Genomic DNA, 25346 nt, shown 5'->3' on the forward strand with positions numbered 1-25346 from the left:
TTTGATGCCTTGTGCATGTGGCTGTGTTCATTTCAGTGAGAGAGAAATGCAGTGTGTGAACAAGAGATAAAACTCATACTGGTTACAGTATTTCCATTTCTCATTAATTATAACCTGGAAATCCTCTCCTAAATATAGGCTTGCTTGAGCTATTATTAACACTGGCTTTAGAGAAACCTCTTTGATTTAAACAGTCTGTTCCCTTGTATTTGCTCTTCTGCTGAGGAAGTCTGTAACTCAGGGCTATACTGAATTACTGAATGCAATTCTTTTTCCTGCTACTTTGCTGTGTCAAATTCTTTACACCTCAGTAATTTGCTCACATTTTGTAGCTAGTTACAGTTGTGCAGCGTGACTCAGAGTACATTTTATGTCAGTGACCCCGCTGCTTTGTCAAAACTTGCTGCTGTAACACTTGGGGTTGTGCTGAGGTTGCCAGTTCTCAGGAGATAAGGTGGGCTTGGCAGATTTGCTGGGATGCAGCCCCTGGGCACTGCAGGCAGCCAGGCTGGCAGGAGGCCCAGGGCATGTTTATCCCTTGAATGTGTATGGATGTGTTTCCCTGGTGAGTGGATCGAAGATCTCCCCAACTTTCAGGTGAAATACAAGTGGTAGGTGGCTTCACAGCCCTGTAATTACAGCCTGAGCATCCAGAGGTTAATGTGTCCAGTTTGGCTGAGTCCAGCTGTCACACTGGTGGGCATGTGCATAATGGAATTGGCGTCCCCTGCAGTTCCAGCTGGCAAAAATGGGATTGTAACTTCTTAAAAATTCCCTGTCATGTTAGACAAAGACATTTTGTTGACAAATATCTGTGTGATTGTCTGTAATCTGATCCCAGCAGGGCTCCATTATTCCTTGCAAATAGACTGATAGCATAGGTGAAAGCTGATTTGCTTTTTAAGATTTTTTTAGAATTTGTTTTATTGTAAGTATTTCTTTGAGGATTTACTTGTAACCAGTGGAAATACATTCAGTTGTCAGTTGAGTATTTGGTGACCTTATCACTCTCTACAACTTCCTGAAGGGTGGCTGTGGTGAGCTGGGGGTCGATCTCTTTCTCCAGGTAACAACAGATAGAACAAGGGGACACAGTCTCAAGCTGCACCAAGGGAGATACAGGCTAGAATTAAGGAGGAAGTTTTTCACAGAAAGAGTGGTCAAATACTGGAATCAGCTGCCCAGGGAGGTGGTGGATTCACCATCTCTGGATGTGTTTAAAAAAAGACTGGATGTGGCACTTGGTGGATGTGGCACACAGTTGAGGTGTTAGAACATGGGTTGGACTCAATGATCTTAGAGGTCTCTCCCAACCTAAAAATTCTGTGATTCTGTATCCTTGGTAGATGAGGCTGGGCTCAAAGAAGCAGGCAATGACACAAATGTGAAGACTGGGTTTTTGTTTAAAATCTTACCTTCTGTCCTACCCTAACAAAACTCCCCTTGGTACAGAGTAAAAATCTGTATTGTTGTTTAGCTCGTTGATCTGGCTGAAAACTCCCTCTTAGGAGGGATTAGGAAAAAACTTACCCATATTTTTTCCCCTAAACTTTCACACACATTTTGGTTATTGGGAAATCCCAGATATCTAAATGATGAGGTTTCATGGTATTCAGGCAGTCTTGCACAGTCTTGCCCAAGCAGAAGTTTGGTTTGAGTGGGTTTTTGTCAGACCAAGTTCTAACAAGTCATGTAACCGTGCCCTTTCTGAATTAAGAATCAAGGATCTTATTTATTTTATACATTTCTTTAAAAAAGCAATAGAGGAAAAGTAGAGGTTTGTGTTTGGGGCACAGAGAATTCAAAGCTGTTTTGTTGCCTCTGTTTTAAAGTGGGTACTCAGGGTTGTGCAGGGGAGATGGAGTCTCTAGGACGGAGGACATGGAAACATTTCTTTGTGGTGGGCGGTGGAAGTTGAGTGGAACAGGCGGTTGTGCCTGGGGAGGGATCTCTGTGTGCAAGGGGACGTGTGTGCAGTTGGCTGCTGAACGTATTTGACTTTGCTTAACCCTGGTAAGAAGAATGTCACTGTCTGGAAATGGTAGACAGTCATCTAGTGCATGCAGAGCTGCACAGGTGCAAACAGAGGCTTCTTTGGGGTCCTGGAGGGGAGATCCTGCTTTGGGATTGGTGTTTTTCTGTTTGTTCTGCTATTTTTAATGAACTAATGATGTCTTGCATTTTGTAGCTCTGGCCATGGGCCTGTGTGTTGCAATGATAGCCTTTGTCCGGCTGCCGAGCCTGAAGGTTTCCTGCTTGCTGCTCTCTGGGTTATTAATTTATGATGTCTTTTGGGTAAGTGTTTGGTTTGGTTTTGCTAAAACTGTTTTTATGCTTTGGATTTGTAATTGGCCTTGGGCCAATTTTTTTTACATGAATTCTACTGGTATGATTTGAGAAAGTTTGGCAAAGCCAGAAAATCGGCTCCACCACTCTATTCTGAGATGCTGAATTCTACAACAGGATACAGAATTATTTCCTTGCTAATTATTTGAAATAAAGCATAAATAAGATTAGAATATTTTGACTTCTGCATATTATTAAAAAAACCCCAAAATTTGGACCTCAGATTTTGAAAGCTGGCTGGAGATGAGAACAAGCACTTCCCACACACACAGAGCTGTGTCCACACTGGCACAGGGCACACGTGCTGACCTCTGATTAGCATTGAAATCTGCAGAACAGGAATGCCAATGCACTTACAGCCAGAAAGTTGGCATAAAATCTTGGTGCACTTCTACAAGAAACCTGACAGAATATGTTCTGTAATAGCAAGAAGGGTTTGTTTGGTTTGTTTTACCTTTGCATGACACCAAGCACTGATCCAGGGCGGCACCCACTGACTGCTCTGGCAAACAGAGATTCCAGTGGCATGGGCTGTAGCATAAAAGCCTGTTGGTGACAAGGGCTGCCTCATCCCATTTATGAGTGAGCACCATGCTCAGTTCTTCTCTGTTCTGCAGAGTCCTTCCATTTTCATGGTGCTGTTATCTGCATTTGTCATCCCACACTATCTGCTTGTTGTCCAGACAGATTCTTTGCCAAAGGCTCTGAGGATATTAATCAAATCTTTATATCAAAAAGTATATTCCAGTTATTCTTGAGGATTAATAGTGTAAAAAGCTCTATCTGAATTTTTGAAATACATTTTGCCTTTTATCATCATGGAAAATAGCCTTTTTTTTCTTGAGTAGCAAAGCAAAAATACATTCAGCTTGAGTTGCCATGTAATTGCAGTTTGTAACTTCTGATTACCTCGCTCTGTAGGTCTTTTTTTCTGCCTACATCTTCAACAGCAACGTGATGGTGAAAGTGGCCACACAACCAGCTGACAACCCCCTGGATGTGTTATCCCGGAAGCTTCACCTGGGACCAAATGTGGGCAGGGATGTTCCCCGTCTGTCGCTGCCTGGCAAACTTGTATTCCCAAGGTAAAAGCTTCTGGTACTGTAGCACATGAGAAATGTTCTCCCTGCATATACTTAGTAGCACTAATTCTGTTGGGAAATCCCTGTTTAGTCATTCCCTCTTCTTGCTAAAGAGGAATATGATGAGCAGTGAGGGGACTGGACACTGCTGATTGATGGAGAAAGGATCCTGACTGGGGTAAAAGGTGCCCTGTTCAGAGCAGGATGCACTTCTCAACATTTGTGAGAGTTCTGCAGCCTGATGATTGCTAGTGTGACCTCACACTTAAAAGCAAAAGAGATGAGGTTTATTATAACATCAGAGCAGTCTGAATTACTGTGTAATTGCAGATGACAGGGAAGGGGTTGGAAACTGATCTAAGCAAGGGTGGCTTGCCAAGCAAGCACAGTGCAGAAGGGAGATTATCCCACATGTCCCTGCTCCAGGAGTTCCCTGGTGGCTCACATCTGTTAGCAGACTCGCCCGGGGCCTGGTGGGGCAGTAAGCTGAGTGCAGCAGCAGGCAGGCAGTAAGTTTTCTTGGGGTATTACTCTGGTCTTGTTTCTTTAGATGTTGGGATGGTGAAATTACAGAGATTAGAAATTGATTGTCTGCAGTGATAAAACCAAAATTGTTCACTTTGTCAACTTTATGATACGAAATCACAGTTGACAAAGTGAACAATTTTCCATGAAAAATATCTTAGATTTAAGATAATGGATGGTTTTAGTTCTTAATCTTTTTCACAATTGGCTCTTTTCTGGGAATCTGGCAAGACTAGTTTTCTGTTTTGTCTGAATGTCCAGAGTGGGTGTACTGCCTTGTTTTAGATCTGCATGCACAGGGATGAAGATGCACTTCAGTGGTAATCAACAGTCAGATCAAAGGGACAGCTGGTCTCTCCCATCAGCACTGAGGAGGGAGAGGAATGAAATACTGGGTCAATGGATCTGTTTCATTGAGTGATTTAAGGGCAAAAGCAGCTTAAACACTACTGGGAGAAGGAAACTGGTTTGGAGCAATGTCATCTCTGCCCAGATGGGTTTGTGTGAAGCTGAGGTGGTGAAGAAATCACAGAGGAACACCTCATTAGCCAGCACTGGGGTCATGTGCAAGAGGGCTGTGCCAAATGAAGCTCAAAACCACAGTGGAGGAGTCTAGAGCTTGTCACCTTTTGTTTGGCCATGAACCCAATTCCAGTTCCTCTTCAGTTCCACAGGCAGCCACTTCTCCATGCTGGGGATTGGAGATATTGTGATGCCAGGGCTTCTGCTCTGCTTTGTCCTACGTTACGATAACTACAAAAAACAAGCCAACAGTGATTCCTGCGGCGCCCCAGGACCAGGGAACATCTCTGGGCGGATGCAGAAGGTCTCTTACTTTCACTGCACACTTATTGGCTATTTTGTAGGTGAGTAATTAGTTCAATATTAAGAGCTGCCTATGTGAGCAGATGTGGGATTATTGTAGTAGGTTTAAAAGATGATGAAAGCAAATGTAAAGAGGCTTTGAGAGGATGCTTGGTTATGTTCTTTTTAATCCTCTTCTCTTGGCATTTATTGGCATGGTCTAGGGAGAAAAGCCCTTCTATAGTCCCCAAGATTTTTTTTTGTAGTTGTTTTATTTTATTTAGAGGATGAAAGAGAATATCAGTGTGCTTCTGTTAGCACTTGCACTTAGCTTCACTGGCATAAAAAGTGTCATAGCTAATACCTGAGTGATGGGAAAAATATGGAACTTTCCAGATAAATTATGCTGTGCATAGTCCATATCAAAATTTAAGCAATTCACCTAGGCAATTCCTGTATTTTTTATTCTGATCCTGACTTAGTAGTACATAGAGAAAATCATCAATAGTTACAACTGGAATGCTGTTTATAATTTGCTGTAGCCAGCTCTTTCCTGCTTAATATAAAATAGGCTTTTCCCTCCAGTCAGGGCATGCATGTGCATATCCTGACCTCCCACGGCCCTTCTGAGGCTGAAAAAGAAAGATAATTTCCTGCCAATAGCCTTCCTTTCCCCCACACCTTGATCTTTACCCCTACATTCCCTTCTGGCCACTGTCCCAGGAAAGTCATTGCTGATGTGTACAGCCCTTCCTCTGAGCCCGACTGCTCGGGCCAGGGGCCACAGACCAACAGTCTCAAGAGCAGCATTTCAGTGCAATACCATCAGCTTCCCCACTTCACCTTTTGTTGTATTTTGTCTGAATTATTCTTGCCTTAGTCTGAGATTCAGAACTGGACCAAGTGGCTCAACATAGCCTAATACTAAAATAGAATAACTTTTCACTGTTTTGTTTGTTTCAACTGCATTCATGGAAAGCAAAGCACAGAGAAGTAACTTTTCCTCACCTGTCTCTCAGAATGGGGGTGAAGGGAGCCTCAATGGATGAAATGCTGAGAACATCCACCTGCAACCTGAAGATATTTATAGTGACTTTCTTGTCTTACAGGTTTGTTAACTGCAACAGTAGCTTCTCGTATTCACCGGGCAGCCCAGCCTGCCCTGCTCTATTTGGTACCATTCACTTTATTGCCACTCCTCACCATGGCCTATTTAAAGGTAAGAGGGGAGGACACGTGGGCAGCTCTGGGCCAGCTGGCAGCAGGGTCAGTGTCCTTGCACTGGGCAGCAGCTCTCAGGGGGATGATGTGTGTCCCTGGCAGTCCTGGCCCAGCACAGAGTAACCACTGCTGTCGGGTCAGTCTTCATTTCAGAGGACTGAGCAACTGAGAGATGAGTTCCTGAAATAGAAGATCATTAATGCACATAAAGTACCAGTAGTTCTAATCTAAATAAATTCTGAAATATTAAATTTTCTTTTAATTAAATATGTGAATTTGTTCTTGTCCAGTTGGTCATGAAATACCACATGTACAAAGTTTGAACAGTGATTGGAGAGGCAGAACCTTGCTTGCCTCATCCCAGTCACCTGTTCTGAACAGAAATTGTAAAATTTACCTTTCCTGTTCTGAGGTGTTGTTGAAGCACACATCAAGCACTCTGCAGAGCAGAACATAAGAAAGGGCAGGATTTTCAACCTAAGTAATTATTTCCTTCCCATCAGAAACCTATTTGGAGTATATCTGCTCTAAAAGTAAGACATTCTGGCCTGAGGGAAAGGATTTATTTTTACTGTCTTTATTGTAATTTGTAAAACAGCTGAAGAATAGATGTGCTCTAAGATGTGTTTGCAATTCTGTGTGCATTTTAAAAAGTGAATTCTAAGCAGAGTTGAGCATTTCTGAGGGCACGGTGCTTGTGCTGTTTCCCTGCCTAGGGCGATCTACGTCGCATGTGGTCTGAGCCTTTCCACTCCAAGTCCAGCAGCTCCCGTTTCCTGGAAGTATGATGGAACGGACAGGAAGTGACCTGAACTTCTGCCTTGGTCCTTTTCACTTTAACTTGTGGCTTTGTTGTCTCCTAAGCTGGACTGGCTGGTACTTGGGAAGGTACCAGCGATGGGACACATATGAAAGGACTTTGTATTAAAGGAGGGAAAGAAAGAAAAGCTAAAATCCCAGAGCTCCGTGTGACTCCGTATCTCCCTGCAGATGTGGAATTGGGGACCCTTTGTGCAACTGCAGCCACTTTCCTCTTTTCCTCACTCGGATGGATTAGTACCAGACTATTACCTTTGTGAGAGAGGAAGAGACAGACTTGAAACTAAAAACGGCTTGAAGTCGTTCAAAAACTTGTGAACACTAAACGCAAGAACAGTTAAGCAAACTGAGGCTTCTTCAGAGAACCCCTCGTGGACATTGGGACCAGTTTCCTGTGGGACTTCGGTTTTGAAAAGAACTGAGACAGAAGGTCTTCTGTCACAATATTGGGTTTTTTTGATTTATTAAATATTTCCTGTGGTGTGAGGTTACTTATTAAATCCACAGACATTGAGTGACTTCTTGCAGTATACATATAAAATTTGTTGTAACAAGTTACATTTCCACCCAGATGTCATATTGCAGTGAAAAAGGGCACGATTTTTATACATATATATATACACACATATAGATATATATATGAATAAATAAAAAGGAAAACCTGCTAAGATCATGCTGTGTAGCAGACAGGGGCTTGCTGTAATTTTTAGCATGTAGCGCAGTTACTCTGGCTTTATGTATATGGATCTACAATGAGCTGCTGTTTTTCCCCCCTCCTACAACTGAACCTGCAGTTTAAAACCAAGTGTAGTATTTGTACTGGTTGTACCATGGACTTTAGGGGATATTTGATTTGATCAATGTAGCAAACTAGGGAAGAAAAAAGTTCAAATCCAGCCCTGTGTGTCTGAGGGGGGAGGAGGTGGGGGTGTCTTTTTTCTTTTTTTTCCCCCTCCTTTTTTTGATATTTTTTTTTTTACAAACAGCTCCCTTGCAGGTTTTTAGTAGTTCCTTCTTGACCAGTGCATGTATTATAGCAGCAATTGTCTTTGTGCTTTCTGATCATAGTAATGTATCACTTGTAAATACATTTTTTCTATTTTCTATTTTTTTGTATTTTTTGCATTTTGTTTCATTAGTGTGCTGTATTTTTCCATGCCCCTGCCCCTCAAAGAAAAAAAAAAAGAAAAAATTGTCCTTTACTGTTGTGACTGGTTGGAATTTGTGTGTTGACTGCTTTCTACCTGTAGCCTGTTAAAATGTGGATTTTATTCTTTCTTTTTTAAAACCAGCAGTTCCAGTTGTTATTTTATTGACTGAAAGGTTTCCCTGAGGTAACTAAACTTTCTTCCTTTCAAGTCTGTGCCAAGCGGGGTTTGGGGAGTTCTCCTGAGAGCTCACAGCTCTTGTTAGGTGACAGATGCTGGAAGTGTTAGTGGCCTGGGAGAAGGAGGAATGTTGGAGACTGACTCTGTCTGAGCACTGAGGTGACTTTGGGACTGGTTTTGTTCCAGGTAAGGGAGGGCTTGGTCACACACCTGAAGCTCTCAGCACTGTCAGGTGATGCAAGAAGAGCATATTGGACATGGCCAGAAATTCTGTCCAGCCACATGTGTGCTGTGTCATTAATGTCATTAATGAACCCCTTCCTCTGTTCTCAGGCAGGTCTGGCACAGGTGCAGAGGGCCTGATGCCTCTGAGCTGGCTGGGATGCACCTCCAAGACAGCTGGAATGTCCCAGGATAAACAGTAAGACACAGCTCAGCCTTTGCTGGAGGGGCGGGGGTGCTGAGATTTAGCAAATGTGGGTGGCTGTGGCAGGGGGGATGTTGGGACTTTCTCACACACCCCCTGAGTTCCTTTCTTTCCCTTAGCTGAAAGCATTCCCTCTACCATGTGCCTGCAGTGCTCATCCTCAGGTAACTGTCACTTTTTAATGAAATTAATAGTTCTTCATTGAGAATCTGCTTTTTCTGTTCATGCAAAGCTTTGTCCCTCCGCTCTCCCTCCTCAAACCATTCAGGGGGATTGGAAATGGATCCTACCTGGCTGCTCAGCTGTGGGCCCTCCCTGCACAGATGGACCTCTGGTCCTTGTCTTTCCAGGCTGATGTGTCTCCTCTGCTTGAGGATCAAGCTGTACAGGGTGCTTTGGGCCCTCTGGATTTTGGGTGACTGTGCAGGACCTGGGTTCCTGTCCCCATTGGGTCTGGTACAGTTGCTGATGCCTTCTTTGTTGAACTCCTTAATAAACTGGACACAAAGTCCTGCAATGAGATTGCCCAACTGCCTGCCCCTTCTTCTGGAGAGTTGTCAAAAATAACTATTTTAATAATTGACTAATATAAACCTTCTTGCAAGAGGTAAAATGCTGGCAAAAAAGTGATAGACCTGGATGTGCTTACAGCACATTTGTCAGGACATGGACCAGAACTGTAGTGTGCAAATCTGCTGACAGGTCTGGTTCTCTGCTGCATCTGTGAGAACAGTCAGCTCAGAAGTGGTACTGTTTGTATGCTGGTATTTCCCTAAGGTCAGACTTCACCTTACAAACATGATGAGTTCCAAAATCTGAGTTTGAAATTAGCTTTTTCATTCGAGTTACAGCACTGTCACATTTTCTTGTGTGGCTGTTGACAAGTCTTTGTTGATAGTGAGGGCTCTCAACTTAGGTGAAACAAAGATCTAAAATCAGAATAAATTTGTCCTTTTTTTCAGAACAGCTGGTCTCCCTTTAGTCTGTAGGGAACTCAGGAGGAAGAGTCTGAGCTACATGATATAAAAGCTATCAGGTCTAGGGTGCAGCAGGAAGTTACTCCTAGTTACTGTAACTATGTTTTCTAAGAAAGGATTCTAGTTCAGGCTCCACCTGCTTCAGGCCTCATAACCAGTTTCATGTACTCTTAGAGCATTGTGGGGCAAAGCCAGAGTCTTTGAGAGGTGTAGCTTTTGTTCTTGGAAAGTGACTTATCTCCTTCCCCCCTTGTTTCTAATTCATGTATAACCTGGTTTTCCCATCTCTCTGCCCCAGCTTTGCAATGTTGGCTGAGTTTGTCGACTCAGAGAAAGTTGTGCCTTCATGTGTGAACAGACCCTTTTCTCCAAGGAGAGCCTGGCCCTGCCCACACCTGGGTTTGTGTGAGGGTGGCTTGCTAAGAGCTGCTGATTTAATGCTGCCAAACTCGTTTGTGTTTTCCCCTCTCAGCAGTTCCTCTGCAACAGCCCTGAGGAGCAGACACACTCATCACACAAAGTTCTCTCATCCAGCAGCAGCGAGGAGTAAGCTTGAAGTATCCTGCTCCAAGCAAAGCCATTGCTTTGCTCTGGGAGCTCTGGGCCTTTGTGTGTAACCATGCTGTTTTACCCCCAGAGCAGCAGTGCAGTGTCACAGGACACTGAGCTCTCTCGCTGAACCTGTGGAAGCAAAGAAAAGGGGAAAAACACCTTTTTTTTTTTTTTTTCTCTTTTTTTTCCTACCTCAAGGTTGTAGGTTCTCTCTCCTCTGTCAGCTGAGGTGATCACAGCCAGCAAGGTGGGTAACAGGGATGGTTTCATTCTGCTCTGGAGAGAAGCTGCAGCAAATTAGAGCTGGTAATGAGGGAGGCTGAAGGTGAAGAGGGGCAGTCAGCAAGCACTGACAGCACAGCACATCTAAGAGAAGCAGCTGGACGAGAGGGGAAATGGGCTGGCAGAAGTGTCACTGGCTGTGCTGGCCCACTGGGGATTCAGCTGGAGCACAGCATAACAGGAACTCTGCATTGCTGAAGTCCTCACATCCCTTACAGCTCCTGTTCTACCCAAGTGGCTGCAAGGAGAAGTTAGTGTAAAATAGTATCCCACATCTTCGGGTACCATCATTGAAGTGAGCCTGCAGCAATCAAAGAGGTGATAGAGGCTGAACTCAAGCTTCATCCAGAGAAGCCCTCCATAATTTTCAGCACATTCAAGATCATTGGAATGATTTTCCACTAAGAATGCTCCTGTTGAATGCAGTACCTGGCAAGTTCTGTCAATCCTTAGGCATAGTAGAACAAGGAGAAACTGAGCACTTGAGGCCGTTGCCCCAACATGCTGTTGCCCTCCAGCGCCCTGCACAGGGATGACTGACAGCACTGAGAACTGGTCTCACTGGTACATGCAGGCCGTACTGGTTTCTGCTCCTGCATCTTGGGATGGGAAGAAACTATTCTAAATTAATTCACATCTGCATTAAAAAAAAAGGTGAGGGAGTAGTGGTCCTTTAAAATCAGGTTTTATTTGTCTTCTCTGCTCTGTCGCATAACAGAATCCTGCTCTTCTTCTCTGCACACAAGTCTAAATAAATGGCACCACAGGAAAATACCCACTTCCCTCTAGTGTACTTGTTTGGACAAGGAGGCGGACCGGACCATACAGGCTCTAGTCTTAAACCTCTCCCTCTTCTCCTGAGTTTAGAGCTTTTCCTTGGGCTGTTGATGCTCCTGAAGTTAATGTCTTACCAAGGATCACTGATTGAGGATGTGCTACTGCTAAAGCTTCCTGGTGAGCTTTGCATGTCATCTCTTCATTTCCTCGTTGCCCAAAACATGTCAAGATTAAAAGCTGTTACTGCCCTATCAGGCACTTCCTTTCCTGCTGATATTGCAGAAGCAGATGTGGGAGCAGAAGGGGCTTTTTGTTTGTGTTGGCTTTTTTACAGAGTCATCCTAGGCACTACAGCTTTGCTGTCCTTTGCTTCTATCCCTACAGGCTGAGCAGCTGAGTGAGTAGGTGCTGGGCCCTGCTGGCCCAGATCGAGGAATTGTTTTTCAAATCTATGCAGACAGCAACTACAGTCTCTGCTCAGATTCCTCTGTGTGTGGGTTGTCCCTGCATGTCCTCCTGTCTGGCTCCTCTCCTCCTGGAAGTGAGAAGGGCCCTGGTGCAGGGATTACCTCAGCACGGGCTGCCCCATTAAGAGCTCACACACAGCTGCATCCCACACCTGAACTCCATTGAATCTGATCTGACCAGCAGCCTGAAGCAGGGCACAGGGGTCACAGCTCTCAGCATCTCTAACTCTGGCACTGGTTATCCAGTGCCATGTAGTGACAAATTTAGCAAAACAGGCAGTGGCTGGCAAGTGTTGTCATTTTGCCACTACCAAGCCATTCCAACAGTCCCATTTAGCAAAAGCCCCAGGCTGCCCTATGAACACAGGTTGCCTCCTCCCTCCGGCACTCACAGCCATCACTCACAAACCTCAGTCCAGCCTCAGTGCACCATACTTTGTCCAAAGAAGAATCAGCACATTTTAACTAGAGGGTCAGTTACTCATTGGTGAGGAAAACCTCCATCAACCACCTCATTCAAGAGGGTCAAACTCCGTCACTGTGCACCATTACGATGCACCTGGGGCAGTGTGCCGCTCCAGGCAGCTTCCTCAGCCTCGGTAGGCCTTCAGCAGCTGGCCTGCAATCACCAGTCTCTGGATCTCACTGGTCCCCTCGTAGATCTCGGTGATCCGAGCGTCGCGGTAGTGCCGTTCCGCTGGCATCTCTGTCACATAGCCCATCCCACCCAGGATCTGGATAGCCTGAAACAAAGGCAGCAGCTTAGAAAGAAAGTGGGGTCAAGAAATCTTTTCTACAGAATGCACATGCACACAAACAGCCATTTTGAGAAGAACTGAGCCCACTGCAAACATAATGGGGAGGGTGGGACACACGGGGATGACTGCAGTTCATTTGTGATGATAGGAATACACAGGATTGATCTGGGTTAAGAAAAATATGGATATTCCAGATGGGCAGTTCATTGCTTCAGAGGTATCTGTTAGAATATGGATCACTAAAATGCTTTTATAAAACACAGGGAACACTAAACCAAGGAAGAGAGGATCTCATCCAGGTGCAGTAATGATGACTAGTGGCCCCATGCTCTCCCACACTGCTGCTCTTAAAACTGCCACTGCCCTGGACAGCAGCAGGCAGAGCCACTTTAATAATACAGCTGCCAGTATAACCAGGCCATTATAGGCCAGTATAAACCCCTGCCATCCTCCTACTTCCCCATAAGCTGTGGAGATGGTTGTGCTAAACAGCTTCAGCCATAGGGTTGGTTGCTTGCTTTGGTTGGTGTGTTTCAAATATAAATCAGTGAATTCCATCCCACCTTCCCAAAGCACTTGTGAGACATCCACAGTCCCTTCCCATATGACATATGTCAGAATTGTCAATTGACAGTTACCTGATGAGCAATGGATGTTGCAGCTTCTGATGCAGCCAGTTTGGCCATTGCCGCTTCCTTTGGGGAAGGAAAACATCACTGAGAGTGCAGCTGTCACAAAAAGGAACCCCTCACCTGCACAAGGAGGTTGAACACTCACAGAGCAGCTGTGCAGAGAGACAGGCCTGATGATGGTGCCAGCTGAGAGCAGCCCCCCCTTTCCCATTGGCTACAACCAGTGCTGAGCTCAGGGGGCTGCCCAAGGGTGGGCAGCAAGCCCAGGACCTGCTGGGGGTTACAACCCAGCAGCACTGGCTGGGCAGGGGCTGAGCAGAGCAATGCTCTATGGAGTGGGGCTCTCTGGCTTTGAGCCTGTGCTGTGGCTGCTGGACAAAAGCAGGGTTGGAAGTACCTTAGTGAAGGGCTTCCCATTGTCCTTCAGCATAGCAGCTCTCCAGGTCAGCAGGCGCGCACCCTCCAAGGCCACAGCCATGTCTGCCAGCTTGAACTGCAACAACAAACAGTGCCTTTGGTCCAGGGCCTCTGCCTGCACAGGGGGACAGCTGAATTCTTCCACCCTTGGGGCTATCTAAGGAAAAGGAGCCTCTGTCCCAACAATTAGTTTTAACAGCATTTGAAAACAGAATTATCACCCTGTTTACCCCAGACAGTACAAAGTGCACTGTGTGCCTGATACCACGCCCACACGGACTTTCCACCAGCCCCAGCAGCCTGTGGAACTGCCCCATGTGCCCTGCTTGTACCTGCACTGCCTGAAGCTTCGTGATGGGTGACCCAAAGGCCATTCTCTTCTCAGCATAATCCACAGCACAGTCCAGAGCTGCCTGTGCTATTCCAAGTGCCTGTGAGGCAATACCAATCCTTCCTCCATCCAGAGTTTGCTGAAAGAGACACGAAATACATCTAGGTCAAGTCATACCTTAGCAAGAATAGTACACACACATTTCTGATGGTGCTGAAAAGCTGCTGTAGCCTTAAAATCCTCTGGTCAGAGACCTCCTTGATTCACAGTGTTCCCAGTTATGCAGGAATAGAGAGCTGTAACAAGCACTTCCACTGCAGAGAGAAGGCACGAGTTCAACAACAGAAGGAGAAAGAAGAAGGATTGCTTATTAGCTGGGAGAAGAACAGAGGGAGCAAAATAAGGGAAGCAGCACAACAAGGATCTGCTCTGGAAGGGGCCAGAAAGAACTCCTCAGGCAGACCCAACACACTGCAGCTGATTTAACTTTGGAAATCTGGTCAGTTTTCCTTTTTTACTCTCATTGTTTGGACACACATGGGAAAGAATTTCTCAAACTTGTTAGTGAACGCAGTCAATTACCTGACTTAGCTCAAACATCTACTCTGCCCCTCTGTGCACAGGAAGAAATTGCAGCACAGGGAGAAAAGGCTTTATCTTCTCCACCCTACACTACTTTTAGTTCTGGACATAATGGAATGGGCTCTGCTCCAGGGAGCTCGACCTAAAATGTCAGGCCAACAAAGGGTGTTTTGCCCCTCCAGAGAGAGCAATGACCATTCTAAAAGGTGTGGTTATTGCTTCACTGCAGGAAACAAAGCTGTTCCCAGCTGCCCTGCTCCTCTTCAGAAGTCACATGCATACCATAACTCAGCTGTCATTCACCTTTAGACACTGCAGAAGTTGTCATGGGCCTCCAGGACAACATTCCTCTGCCATAGTACTCACATGGGGAAATGCCATGTTTTCCCTTTATCTATGGGTACAACTGGAGGAACAGAGGATTGGGAAAGAAGAAAAATTAAAATATACTGCCCCTATTGACACAGAACCTCAGCAGTATCAGAATTGCTCCAGCTGAGAACTGCCACAATAAAAGTGCTGTCAAAGATCTGTGTAAATTAAATATTCATCAAGCTCTGGGAATGATTCCTCCCATGTTGGCAGGAAGGGTCAACAGCTTAACACGACACAGAACAGCTTATGCAAGCAGTCCTCACTGAAGTGACTGCCTCTGGAAATGGTTTACAAAACAACAAGCTTGGGAGCTATGGCTGTACACCCCCACAGCTGCACCCCATCCCTCTCTTACCATGGCGATTTTGAAGCCCATTCCTGGCTCCCCGAGGAGGTTTGCCTTGGGTATCCGGCAGTCCTCAAATATCAGGTTAGCAGTGGAAGAGGCTCGGATTCCCAGTTTGTCTTCTTTCTTCCCCAGTGACAGCCCAGCTGTTGGCATGGGAACCAGGAATGCACTAATGCCCTGCAATGAGACCCAAACTCTTAGCAATGGTGTCTTCTTACCTTCCCACTTCCTTGGCTATCAACAGGCTCCCTCCACTTTACATAAGAGCCACATGTCCAGGTAACCAGGAGGAGGGAGAGGAGAGCTGAGACAGAACAAAACCAGCACGCATCAGCCCCTCCTCTGGTCAATGCCTGCGCGGCTCTAAAAACAGAGTCCCAGCCGTGGCAAGTGCTTCTCCTCAGCTCCTTCACTCCCACCCTTTTCCTGACTGATACAAACTATCTCACCCTGTGCTTCAGGGATTTATCTGTAGTAGCAAACACCACGGTGGCCGAGGCGTCCCAGGCGTTGGTGATCCAGGCCTTGGTACCATTCAGAACCCACTCGTCCCCATCCAGGCGGGCCACAGTGGAGGCTGCACCCGCATCGCTGCCGTTTCCTGAGCAAAGCAGCAGCAAACAAACCTCAGGTGATCAGTGACACACTGGGGGCAAACCCCCCACCACCTGCACCCCATCTGATCTATACACCTCTTGAAGTGTGGCAGTGTCACACCACTGTCCCTCCCACAGAACAGGGAAAGGCCCATGTGTGCAAGATGTGTCTAGAGCTCTGCTCACATGGAATGAATATTTTCAGCAGGGACCAGAGTTCATGCCTTGGATACTGAGACTTCACTCACACAGAACTACTATAAACCACCCTTCTACAAACTGTTCCAGTTTCAAAGACCTAAAGCCCATCCTAGACCTGAAGCTACACCACTTGCAACAGGGATGGTAACAGTCACATCACCTGGTTCACTGAGGGCAAAACATCCAATTTTCTCTCCACTGGTGAAGGGAGCAATCCACTGGTGCTTCTGCTCTTCAGAGCCAAACTTGAGTATTGGCCCTAAATACAGGGACTTCAAGAATTTAGTGCTGTTAGTGCCTCTTGAAGATACAACCAATCGAGTAGCTCTCTAATGTGCTCTCCAACACACCAGAGAACCCAGCACAGGAACAGATGCACTTCTCCCAAACACCCCTGTGCCATGCCAGCCTCACACTCACGTTATTGACGCTGACGATGACGCCCGTGGACGCGCAGCCCCTGCTGATCTCCTCCACAGCAATGGAATAGGCCAGGTAGTCGAGGCCTGCTCCTTTGTACTTCTCTGGCACGTCCATAGCCAGCAGCCCCAAGGCACCCATCTTCTTCACCTGCACACAGGGAATGGACAGGTCCCATCCTCTGCAGCACCAGTGTGCCAGCAAAGACAGACACATGGAGAGCAAGACACGTCATGAGAGGGCTACACCCAGAGGAAAAGATGCACACAGCTCCTGGTGAAATGGGAATCTCAACAAACTGCTAAGTGTCCCCAGATCCCAGTGACTTCAGCAGGAGCTGCACACAGTCACTGTTGTTTAGGCTCTTGCTTGTTTAAAGAACTTTCCTCAGTACTGGGAAGGGGGGAGCCTTCTGAAGGTGAAATATGGAGACAGAACTCCACCAGCATCTCCTCAGCCTCCCACCAAAGCTCTACCCTTGCATGTCTCCTGTCAGTAGAAATGGGAAATCTAGCTGATAAAAATCATCAGAACTTTACCTTTGAGCCTGCTGAGCTTCAGCCTAGGACTGCACAAAGGAAGAATTTTACAGAATGAATGACTGCAGAAAACAGTGGTGCAAGGTGATTTTTTTCATTCCCAATAAAGCCAGATCTTGCTTCCCAGAGAATTTTTTTGTTAGTTACATTGCAATCAATCCACCCCAAGTTCCCCAGCTAGACCACTTGCTTTGCAACCATAAGCCTCTGCTTGCTTTTAGAGGAGCCAGGGAGAAATTTTAGATCTGTAATTTCCCTCCTATGTGGGCACCCAAAACACCAATCCTCCACATTAAATACAGAAGATGAACAAGACAGCCACTGGTTCTATGTATGTTGCTTCATCTTATTGAACACCTGTTCGCATTTTGAATTTTCCCCTACACATTCAAGTCAACAGACTCAGAATCAAATGTAAATTCTCAGACGAAAACAGTAAGGAGTTAAGTTATTTTCTTCCTTAGGTTCCTGGCTACCATCCTTATACCTTAATAGAAAAAGGAATTGACAAAACTCTCATGCCTTTGACAGTGTTTGCCTGGAGTCTCTTGGCTAACAGGATCTATTTTGCTGGAGCTTTGTATTTCATTGCTTAACATGCACACTGGTGTGTCTTTCCACATGAAAAATCACTAGTTTGGCTGAAATTTCGATTTATTCACAGCCCCAGAGGATGAGCAGCATGTACCTCCTGACCGCTTTTTTCCACCATCTGAAATGCATTAATGTCATCTGTGATTCCTAACCATAAACCATTATGTGCAGTCTGCAAAAGTACTTGATTAATTTTATAAATCACTTTTATAATTTTTATTACAGCCCACAGATAAGTCAGTAAGAGAACTAAAAACTCAGTGGTACTAAAGTCAGATACAGAGAAACACAAATAAAAGAGCTCAAAATGCCCTGTGGGAATTAAAACGTCCACATTCACAGCAACGAACTGGTCTAAACTTCAATTTTCTGCTGAACCGGATCTGGATGTACATTCTGCCTCAGCCCCAGTGGTCCTGCCCCAGGGCACTAGGAAAGGGATCTCTGGCTGTGCCTTCCCACCCCTGGCACCCACCTGCTCGGCCGGAAAGCGGTGCTCCTTGTCCAGCTGCCCTGCAAGCGGCATCAGCTCCTTCTCTGCGAAGTCCCGGACCGTCTGCCGCAGCATCTGGTGTGTCTCGGGCAGCTCCGCGCTCTGGTACACGGTGTGCAGCCGGCGGCACCGCAGGGCCAGCGCTGGAAGCGGGGAGGGGACTCAGCGCCGCCGCCGCCCTTCACACCGGCCCAGGGGTGGGCGCCGGCCCGTGAGGGGCGCTGAGGATCCCCCCACCCCGGCCACCTTCCCGCGGCCCCGCGGCCGCAGCTGCGGCCCGGCTGAAGGGCGGCGCCACTCCCGCGCCTGAGGGGACTCGCCTCAGGCAGGCCCTGAAGGGCACCGGGACGCCAGCTCCCGCGCAGGCCGCGACCCCTTCCCGCCCCTCCCGGGTGCCCCGCAGCCCCCCCGAGCAGCCGCAGCAGAGGGAAGCCGCTCCGCCGCCCTCACCCCGGGGGGCTCCGCCGTAGCGGGACACGACCGCCGCCATCGCCGCCGCCGCCATGGCGCCGCCTGAGGGAGCGCGGGGCCAGGAGCGCACGCGCCGCCCCCTAGCGGAGCGGCCCCTCCCGCCCCGCCCCGCCCCCGCCGGGCCGCCCGCGCCGCGAGCAGAGGGAGGGAGGGAGGGAAGGGAAGGAAGGTCCTTTATTCCGACTGCTGGTGACAAAACCACGGGTGTACAAATACAGCGGCACCGCGGGGACACCACGGCCACCAGGACAGCCCCGCGGCGCTGCCAGGGCCACGGGAGCAGGGTCCGAAGGGACAGCACAGAGGAGTCCACACGCCAGCAGCCCCAAGGCCACCCTGTGAGAGATATAAATACGTGTCCTGTAACAGCGCTGGGATCCAGGCAGGCAGAGAGGGCGTTTGCTGGTGTTCATTGTCCTGCTGCTGCTGAAGAGGAAGAGGTGCTGACTTCACCAAGCTGCCATCACTCAGCCTTGTCCTCGGCACAGGGCAGCAGGGCAGAAGACGGAAAACAGCTGAAGATGATGTGATGAAACACAGAGCTGAGAAGTAGAGTTGCTACATTTGGACCTTACTGCTTCATGACCACCTTCCTCCTTCATTTCTGACTAATAAACACTTGTTTTATTCTTCCTGAACCCTCAGATAATGGAATAAGCATCCCCAAGCACCAGAGAAGAGGCTGCTGCTCCTCTGCAAAAGAGACATTGAAAATCCTCAAGTACACACACAAGACATTTCCTACCAAAAACAGAGAACAAGAACAGAAGTACCCAGTCCATACAACAAAAGATGACCTTCCTTCACAAGGTGCAGTATGTATTCCACACTCAAGGCATGAAAATAGCTCTCCAGGAAGTTTGCTGGCATGGATTCAAAGCCCTTGCCTCAAAAATGTGAAAAAGAGGTCCTGGTAATAAGAGGAAAAATACTGGAAAAAACATACTATGAGTCTGTGGGTTTGGTCCCTTTCTTTTTGCAGCCAAACTCAGTATGGTCCCAACTTTTTTTCTTTTTTCAACTCAGTACAAAACCTGAGAGTAGTCTTTGACACCTTTTTCCTTGCTCAAACTCCAACTGACACTGAAAGTATCTCCTTTGCAGCACCAGGTTACAACTGACCATTCATGTGTCAAGGATGTGATCCCAGTGGCATTTCTTCCAAGCTCACTGGCATGAGTAGCTTTGACCCATCATTAAAACACCAGAGCACACAATCCAGAAGGAAGCTGGTCTGCTAAACCATATTTACCAAAGAAATCATCCCTGCCACAAGAGGCTTCATAGAAAGTACCTATGAAAAAAGGAATCCTAGGAAAGCTACTAAAGTGGGAACAGGAGTTTGGAAATCCCTGACTTTCTGGATTACAATCAACTTTTTCAGTGCTGGGTTGCCCTCTTGTAGGGACTTTCTTTTTCCTGCAGCATGCTTTTAGGGCAAAGACCATCTGATTTGGCAAAGCAAACAAACTCAGCTAAAAACCGCAGGGTGCTACTGCTGCCTGCGAGTGTCCCGGTTTTCCTCCACTTCTCCCTTTTATTGCTGAATAGCTAACACATTCACCAGTGTGAAAGCAACCGCTTCCGTGCCGTTTCCTCCTCTCTGCTGCTGGCCAAGGACAGGAATTCCCTTTTCCTACCGGGACCCGACACCGGCAGCGCGCTCCCGCCGCCAGCAGATGGCGCGCGCGCGCCGTGCGCGCCCCCGCCGGTGCCCGCCCGCCCTGGGGACGAGCCCATCGCCTTTGAGGGACCTTTACAGCGACAAGAGAAACAGGGAATCGTCACACTCCTAAGAAAAGCGACAGATTGCTTCGTGTACAAAGTGTGATAAAAGAAACGTTTAAAGGCACCTGGATTTATACTACATACAAAATTCAGTTCAATATGCTAAAATTTGCCAGGGAATAACAAGTAGGCTCTTCAGACACTATTTCTGAACACTTCAGGATGAAAAGCACACTTCCAGGCAGTTCTGCTTTGTTGTGAAGGCTGTGGAAGGTGTTCACTGTAAGAGGCATCTCAAGGTCCACCTCAACAGCAGCTTTAACTAATCCTGAAGATCCTAAACAAGATTGCATTAGTGCCTGTGGAGATGCTGGAGGGGATCGAAGGTGGCAGAATAGTTTATCTTTCCATCAGGCAGAACCTGCCCCTCCACATTCCCAAGACATTTGTTGTGGCTGCTTATGATTAATGCTCCACCCAGAACAAGTCATTTGTTGTGGTTAATCACAATTAAGTATCTTCCTAAGAGCTGGAGATTCATTCATGGCTGCCACCCCACACACTCTCACTGCTTACTCTGATGCCAGCTGATGTTCCACACCAAAGTTACTTTCACTAATCTGGAAATAAAGGCAGTGGTTTCCTATTGCTGTCTGCATTAACAGGCTCTAGGCTCTGATGTCCACCCCACTCGACCCTGCTAAAACACCAACTACACTGAATCCCTCTTAACACAACAGGTAACCATTGAAGAGTTAGATTTTAACTGTCTCAAGAACAAATGGAACTAGTATTAGGAAAGGTCTCCAGTCTAGACACAGCCTAACTCCCCTAACAAGAGACACAACTGACCAGCCCAGCATGGGGACAGGAAAAGTACCAGTCTTGAGAGCCAGCAAAACTAGCAAAAAAGGTTTTGATAGCTGAGATTTTGCACATTTGGGAGCCTGCCCCAGCACAGCTACTGGCAAGACACAGGTCTTCTTCCCACTGCATGATGCTATCTCCTATTGCCAGATCCCAAACACAGCTGTGGTATCAACCTTGGCAGCATGACTTCCTAAACCATAAATAAGCAGCTGAGCAGGCAGAGCAGTGATGGGAACAATGAAAAAGAGAACCACGTACATTCTCACTTTCCTAGAATCCCACTCCATAAGAGAGTGATCTGACCTGGGAAGCTTTTAGCTACTAATATCCCCACTGCAACAAAGAAAATGAGCTGGTGCTGCTCACAGCAACTCTGACAGACCAGTCAGGGTTACAAGTACAGACTGAAGCCTAGGAAGCTCTGCTTCCTACTCATTTTTCAAGTGATTTTCCACATTCTCCATTTTTCGTCTAAGCCCCACTAGAGTGACACCTTCACCCCAGCCAGGCTGACAATGTGCTGTCCACCTAAAAAGCAATAGATTTTGTACCAAGGGCCAAAAATTCCTACAAAGGGAAGAAGAAATGGTAAATATAGTGAGATCAACGTCAGCCCTAAGGTTGACCCCTGAGCTCCAAAATTCAACAGTTTGCTCACAAAAGCTCAAACAGAAATGCTATCAGAGGGATAATCCCCTTTTTTCCCTATCTCACATCTCTAGTGAAATCTCTGGCAAAACAGAGCTTAAATGTTCTTAGGGGCAGCTCAGGCCCCTAGAGGGAAATGGAAAATTCCTGCACTGCTTAGAAGCTGAATTAGTCTCTTTCCCACTGGAGAATATTGGGATGCACCCTAAAAAACCATGTCAGCAATGCCACAAACAAAACCACTGCCACTGAAGAGATGATCTATCCAACTGAACAAAAGATCTGCTCTTCAAGCATCGCTGGCTACTTGAAGGGGTTAAGATTTTCCTGCTAAGAAATAGCTAAACACAAACACAATCTGACCTGTTGAAAAAGGATATTCACCCAAGAGGTGAAACATCAGAAGCACTAAAGGTGCAAACTAACTAGAAAGGCTAAGAGCAAGAATTGTCTAAGAGTCCCTCTGATCACTGACCTAACCAAGGTTATCAGAAGATAGCCAGGAACAGAGAAGGAGAGGCAGGAAACGCTGAGTCCCAGAGAGAGAGAGGTGTTGCAGGGAGATTTCCTTTCAGGAGCCATCGTCTTTGCTTCATGTTCTCAGCCTCACGCACAGAGAAAAAGTTTGGCAAGAAGCCTTGTTGCACGAGACAGCAACTCCAGTCCACTCCTGCACATCTGGAATGGTTAAGGGCATCACAGCATCCAGCAGACAGAATGATTATTGTCCTCCATTGTAAGCATAGTCGGCCTTGTTGTGCATAATCAACTTGTTGTCCACAAAGTAAAAGCTGTCCGAGCGCGTCTCGTACGGGTTCTCCACCATCAGACGGACTGTGAAAGAGAGAGCTCCGTTACCTTCAACAGCCAGCCACAGTCAGGATAAAAAGCCCTCTGCCACTCCACTGGCTTTACTAGGCCGATGCTCTGCCCTACCCAAGGAAGAGAGGCAAACTGCTCTTCTGAGCTTACTTCAAAGGCTGCAAGGACAAGTGCTGTCAAAAGCAAACAGAGGGGGAATGAAGTAACCTCACTCAAAACAAGCTTAGAAACTGCCAGAGCCATGAATGGAGCCAAGCAGCCATCACATCTGTAAGCAGAAGGAGCTCGTTCGTGGCACTCCCCACACGTACACGGGGAGAATGAAAACCCCAAACCTTCCCCACAGCCAGGCAGCCCCAGAAGGGCCCCTGTGCCTCTGCTCCATCCACCCCCTAAGGTCAAACATACCCTGTGCAATCTGTATTTGCAGAGATCTTAGCAGGCTTAAAAACAGACCTCAGGGAAGAACCAGTTCTGTTCCAAAGCAGGAGGCTCTAGCCCTAACAAGCAAGTGCCAAAAACAGATGGGTGGCTATAAAAAGAACCCTTTCTTTGGTTTTTTGTTTTCTTCTGGGCTACACTACAAGGCATCAGGCATGTCAGCCCTGTGACTCTGATCAGTTCTTGCAGCCTGTGACTTAGCACAGGTTGTCTTAGGCTTTCATTTTCAAAGGAAGAGACTTTGCAGCACAAATCTCTGATTCAGAGAAGATTACACGTTGCTAAACTGGGAACCTGTATCTGTTTGTTCCTGTCCCCTCAGTCCCAGTCACAACTTCTTTCACAAGCAGAGGGAGAGAATGCACATACAAACAAAACACCACTCAGTGTGGCAAAGGAGGCACTTACTGAGGTCTTCTGAGAGCTGAGGGAATTCATAAATGTGTTCACATGTGTTCCTGCTACTGGGGATGCAAAAGCCAAAATCAAAATCAAAGTTCTTCAGCAAGCGATCTCGGAAGTAATGCCTCTCAATCATTCGGAAGTTTGACACTGGCTTTTCTCCCACTGTGAATTCCACTCTGCATAGAAGAATCAGGAAAAAAACAGTTGTTAGGAAGAACAGAGACTTGGGCATGAGGCTGCACAAGAGTTCTCTACAGAGAGTTCGATATTTGTAGTCTAAGATGGGCTCTCTCGAGTCTTCAATCCAATTTTGTTATAAACTGTCAAGTAACACTTGGTAAACATCCAATTCTCCCTTCTTTCCATGAACTCATACTCACGTTGCACCAACAGTCCGAAGACGGAGAAACGCTGGGGTGAACTGGTACCGAACAAAGCGACCTGCACTTGCATCCAGCTCACTGCTGTCATCCTCATCCTCCTCAGCGTGCTCTAGAAAACACACCAGCCTGGAGTTACTCTGCTCGGAGTGCACACCTGAGGTGACACTGGCTAGTGGGTGTATCAGGACAAGCTGCCTACTGCTTAGGTACTGAATGTAAACACATTTAATAATTGGTCTGAGACTTATACTGGCATGAAATAAAAAAGACTTGCCATGACAGTTGGCCCAGCCATGGTGGCTCCAGAACTGGAGCCACCCCTCCCCTCAATTTCACAGGATATCCCCCCTCACAACTGCCAATGCACATGAACTAATCTCTTTTATAACCAGCCCAAAAAAGGAAGATTGCCAGTTGATAGTTCTCTCCCATGCAACAACAATCACATTTTTATCACAAGTTTCTCAGCATAAAGAAACTCAGTCCTATGCTTAAGGGAGAGGAATTTAGTCATCAGGACATATACCAAAGGACCCTTCTGCTTGGTTTGCACTGGTCTTGCAATGCAACCTCGCAGCTCTCTGATTCTCTCTATTCTCCCTGCAACCTTTTTATGCTGTACCTGAAGCAGACGGCTTGGCAATTTCAAAAAGTACTGTTCCAGTTTCAAGGTCCCGGATCTTAAACCTGGTGAAGTCAATGTTGTAAATGTTGTCCTCAGGTTTGCATAAATAATCTAGAAGAGAGAGAAAATATATAGTAATGTTTCAAAACACCTGTGACCACTTATCAAATGAATTTCCCTTTTTGCTAGCCCCAGCCTGATAAGATAAGTACTGCTCGTTGTTTTGCAGAAGCTTCATGAAAGCAGGACAAAAATTAAGGACGTGAGAAACAAAGGCATGGTAAGTGCCAGGTAGCAGAGCAAGAATGAGATGCGATCGGGACAGAAAAACAGATCAGCAGCCCAGAGGAAAAACAAAAAACCAAAAAGCCTCAAACAAATCAAAACCCACAACCAACACAAAAGCCCCCAAACTTTCTGGAAGTTGTACGGGAGCTGCAGGCGGGCGCACCCCGATCCGCCGCGGCCAGCGCGCCCGAGCCGCCGCGTCCCCCATCGGCGGCGCCGGGCCGGGCCCCGCCGCTCCCCACACCGAAGGCCCGGCCCGGCCCCGGCGGCCCGGCCGGCAGAGCCCCCGCCGCTCCGGGGACCGGCCCGCACTCACTCTCCGTCACCCGGCACAGCCCCAGGACGTGCTCGGGCCGGACGGTCTCCAGCGCCAGCAACTCGGACTCGGTCCAGGGCTGCCGTGGCGGCGCATCGGCCGATCCGCGTCGGCCCCGCAGACGGCTGAGCGGCCCCGCGGACCCCGGCGGCAGCTTCTTGTCCGGCCCCGGCGCCGCCGCCGCTGCCCGCGCCCTGGAGCCGCTCATGGCCGCTGCCAAGATGGCCGCCGCCCGCCTCGGTAGCTATGGGAGCGCGGGGCGGGGCGGGAGCCGTTGCCAGGCAACGCCGCGCCCGAAGCTCAGCAGGGCCCGCCGCGGTCGCGCCCGGATGGGTGACCCGAGAGCCCGGCACGGGCACCGCCGGCGCGGCAGCCGCTCCGTCCGGGGACGCAGCGCGACAGGGCGGTTCGGAAGGCCGGGTTACCTGAGGGAAAACAACACAACGAACAAACAA

The 25346-nt window shown here is 47.5% G+C and overlaps 2 protein-coding genes across 3 annotated transcripts in view; one reads left to right on the plus strand and one right to left on the minus strand.

The window, feature by feature from the left end:
* The window catches only part of SPPL3 (signal peptide peptidase like 3), a 56648-nt gene extending 48387 nt beyond the window's left edge, over positions 1 to 8261 (plus strand). Inside the window, exons 7-11 of the mRNA XM_084217160.1 lie at positions 2189 to 2295; positions 3268 to 3431; positions 4620 to 4819; positions 5867 to 5976; positions 6695 to 8261. Of these exons, the coding sequence (XP_084073286.1) occupies positions 2189 to 2295; positions 3268 to 3431; positions 4620 to 4819; positions 5867 to 5976; positions 6695 to 6766 (653 nt within the window). The 3' untranslated portion in view covers positions 6767 to 8261. The remainder of the gene's footprint in view (positions 1 to 2188; positions 2296 to 3267; positions 3432 to 4619; positions 4820 to 5866; positions 5977 to 6694) is intronic.
* A 2751-nt stretch (positions 8262 to 11012) lies between these two features.
* On the minus strand, positions 11013 to 25113 carry ACADS (acyl-CoA dehydrogenase short chain). 2 transcript variants are annotated; one of them, XM_084217581.1, is made up of 13 exons: positions 24892 to 25113; positions 24285 to 24398; positions 23660 to 23771; positions 23283 to 23455; positions 17877 to 18037; positions 16269 to 16418; positions 16009 to 16120; positions 15501 to 15652; positions 15058 to 15228; positions 13747 to 13884; positions 13395 to 13490; positions 13004 to 13060; positions 11013 to 12350 (listed from the first exon to the last, which is right to left on the minus strand). In XM_084217581.1, the coding sequence occupies exons 1-13, from the start codon at positions 25097 to 25099 to the stop codon at positions 12198 to 12200; spliced, it is 1797 nt and encodes a 598-aa protein (XP_084073707.1). In that variant the 5' UTR covers positions 25100 to 25113; the 3' UTR covers positions 11013 to 12197. The 2 variants fall into 2 exon arrangements, with proteins under 2 accessions (XP_084073707.1, XP_084073706.1); XM_084217580.1 differs by lacking the exons at positions 23283 to 23455; positions 23660 to 23771; positions 24285 to 24398; positions 24892 to 25113 and adding an exon at positions 18345 to 18455 and having other exon boundaries at positions 11015 to 12350.
* Between the last annotated feature and the right edge of the window lie 233 nt (positions 25114 to 25346).

This window comes from Fringilla coelebs (genome assembly GCF_963513975.1).
Source record: "Fringilla coelebs genome assembly, chromosome: 17".
In the NCBI taxonomy this organism is placed as follows: domain Eukaryota; kingdom Metazoa; phylum Chordata; class Aves; order Passeriformes; family Fringillidae; genus Fringilla; species Fringilla coelebs.

Excerpts from the sequence above, each read along its gene's own strand:
- ACADS (XM_084217581.1), bottom strand. The coding sequence starts at position 25,099 with ATGAGCGGCTCCAGGGCGCGGGCAGCGGCGGCGGCGCCGGGGCCGGAC. Across the intron at positions 16,121-16,268 it reads TCATCGTCAGCGTCAATAAC|TCCCTGTATTTAGGGCCAAT; the intron begins GTGAGTGTGAGG and ends AAATTCTTGAAG. Across the intron at positions 12,351-13,003 it reads CAACATCCATTGCTCATCAG|GCTATCCAGATCCTGGGTGG; the intron begins GTAACTGTCAAT and ends CCTTTGTTTCAG.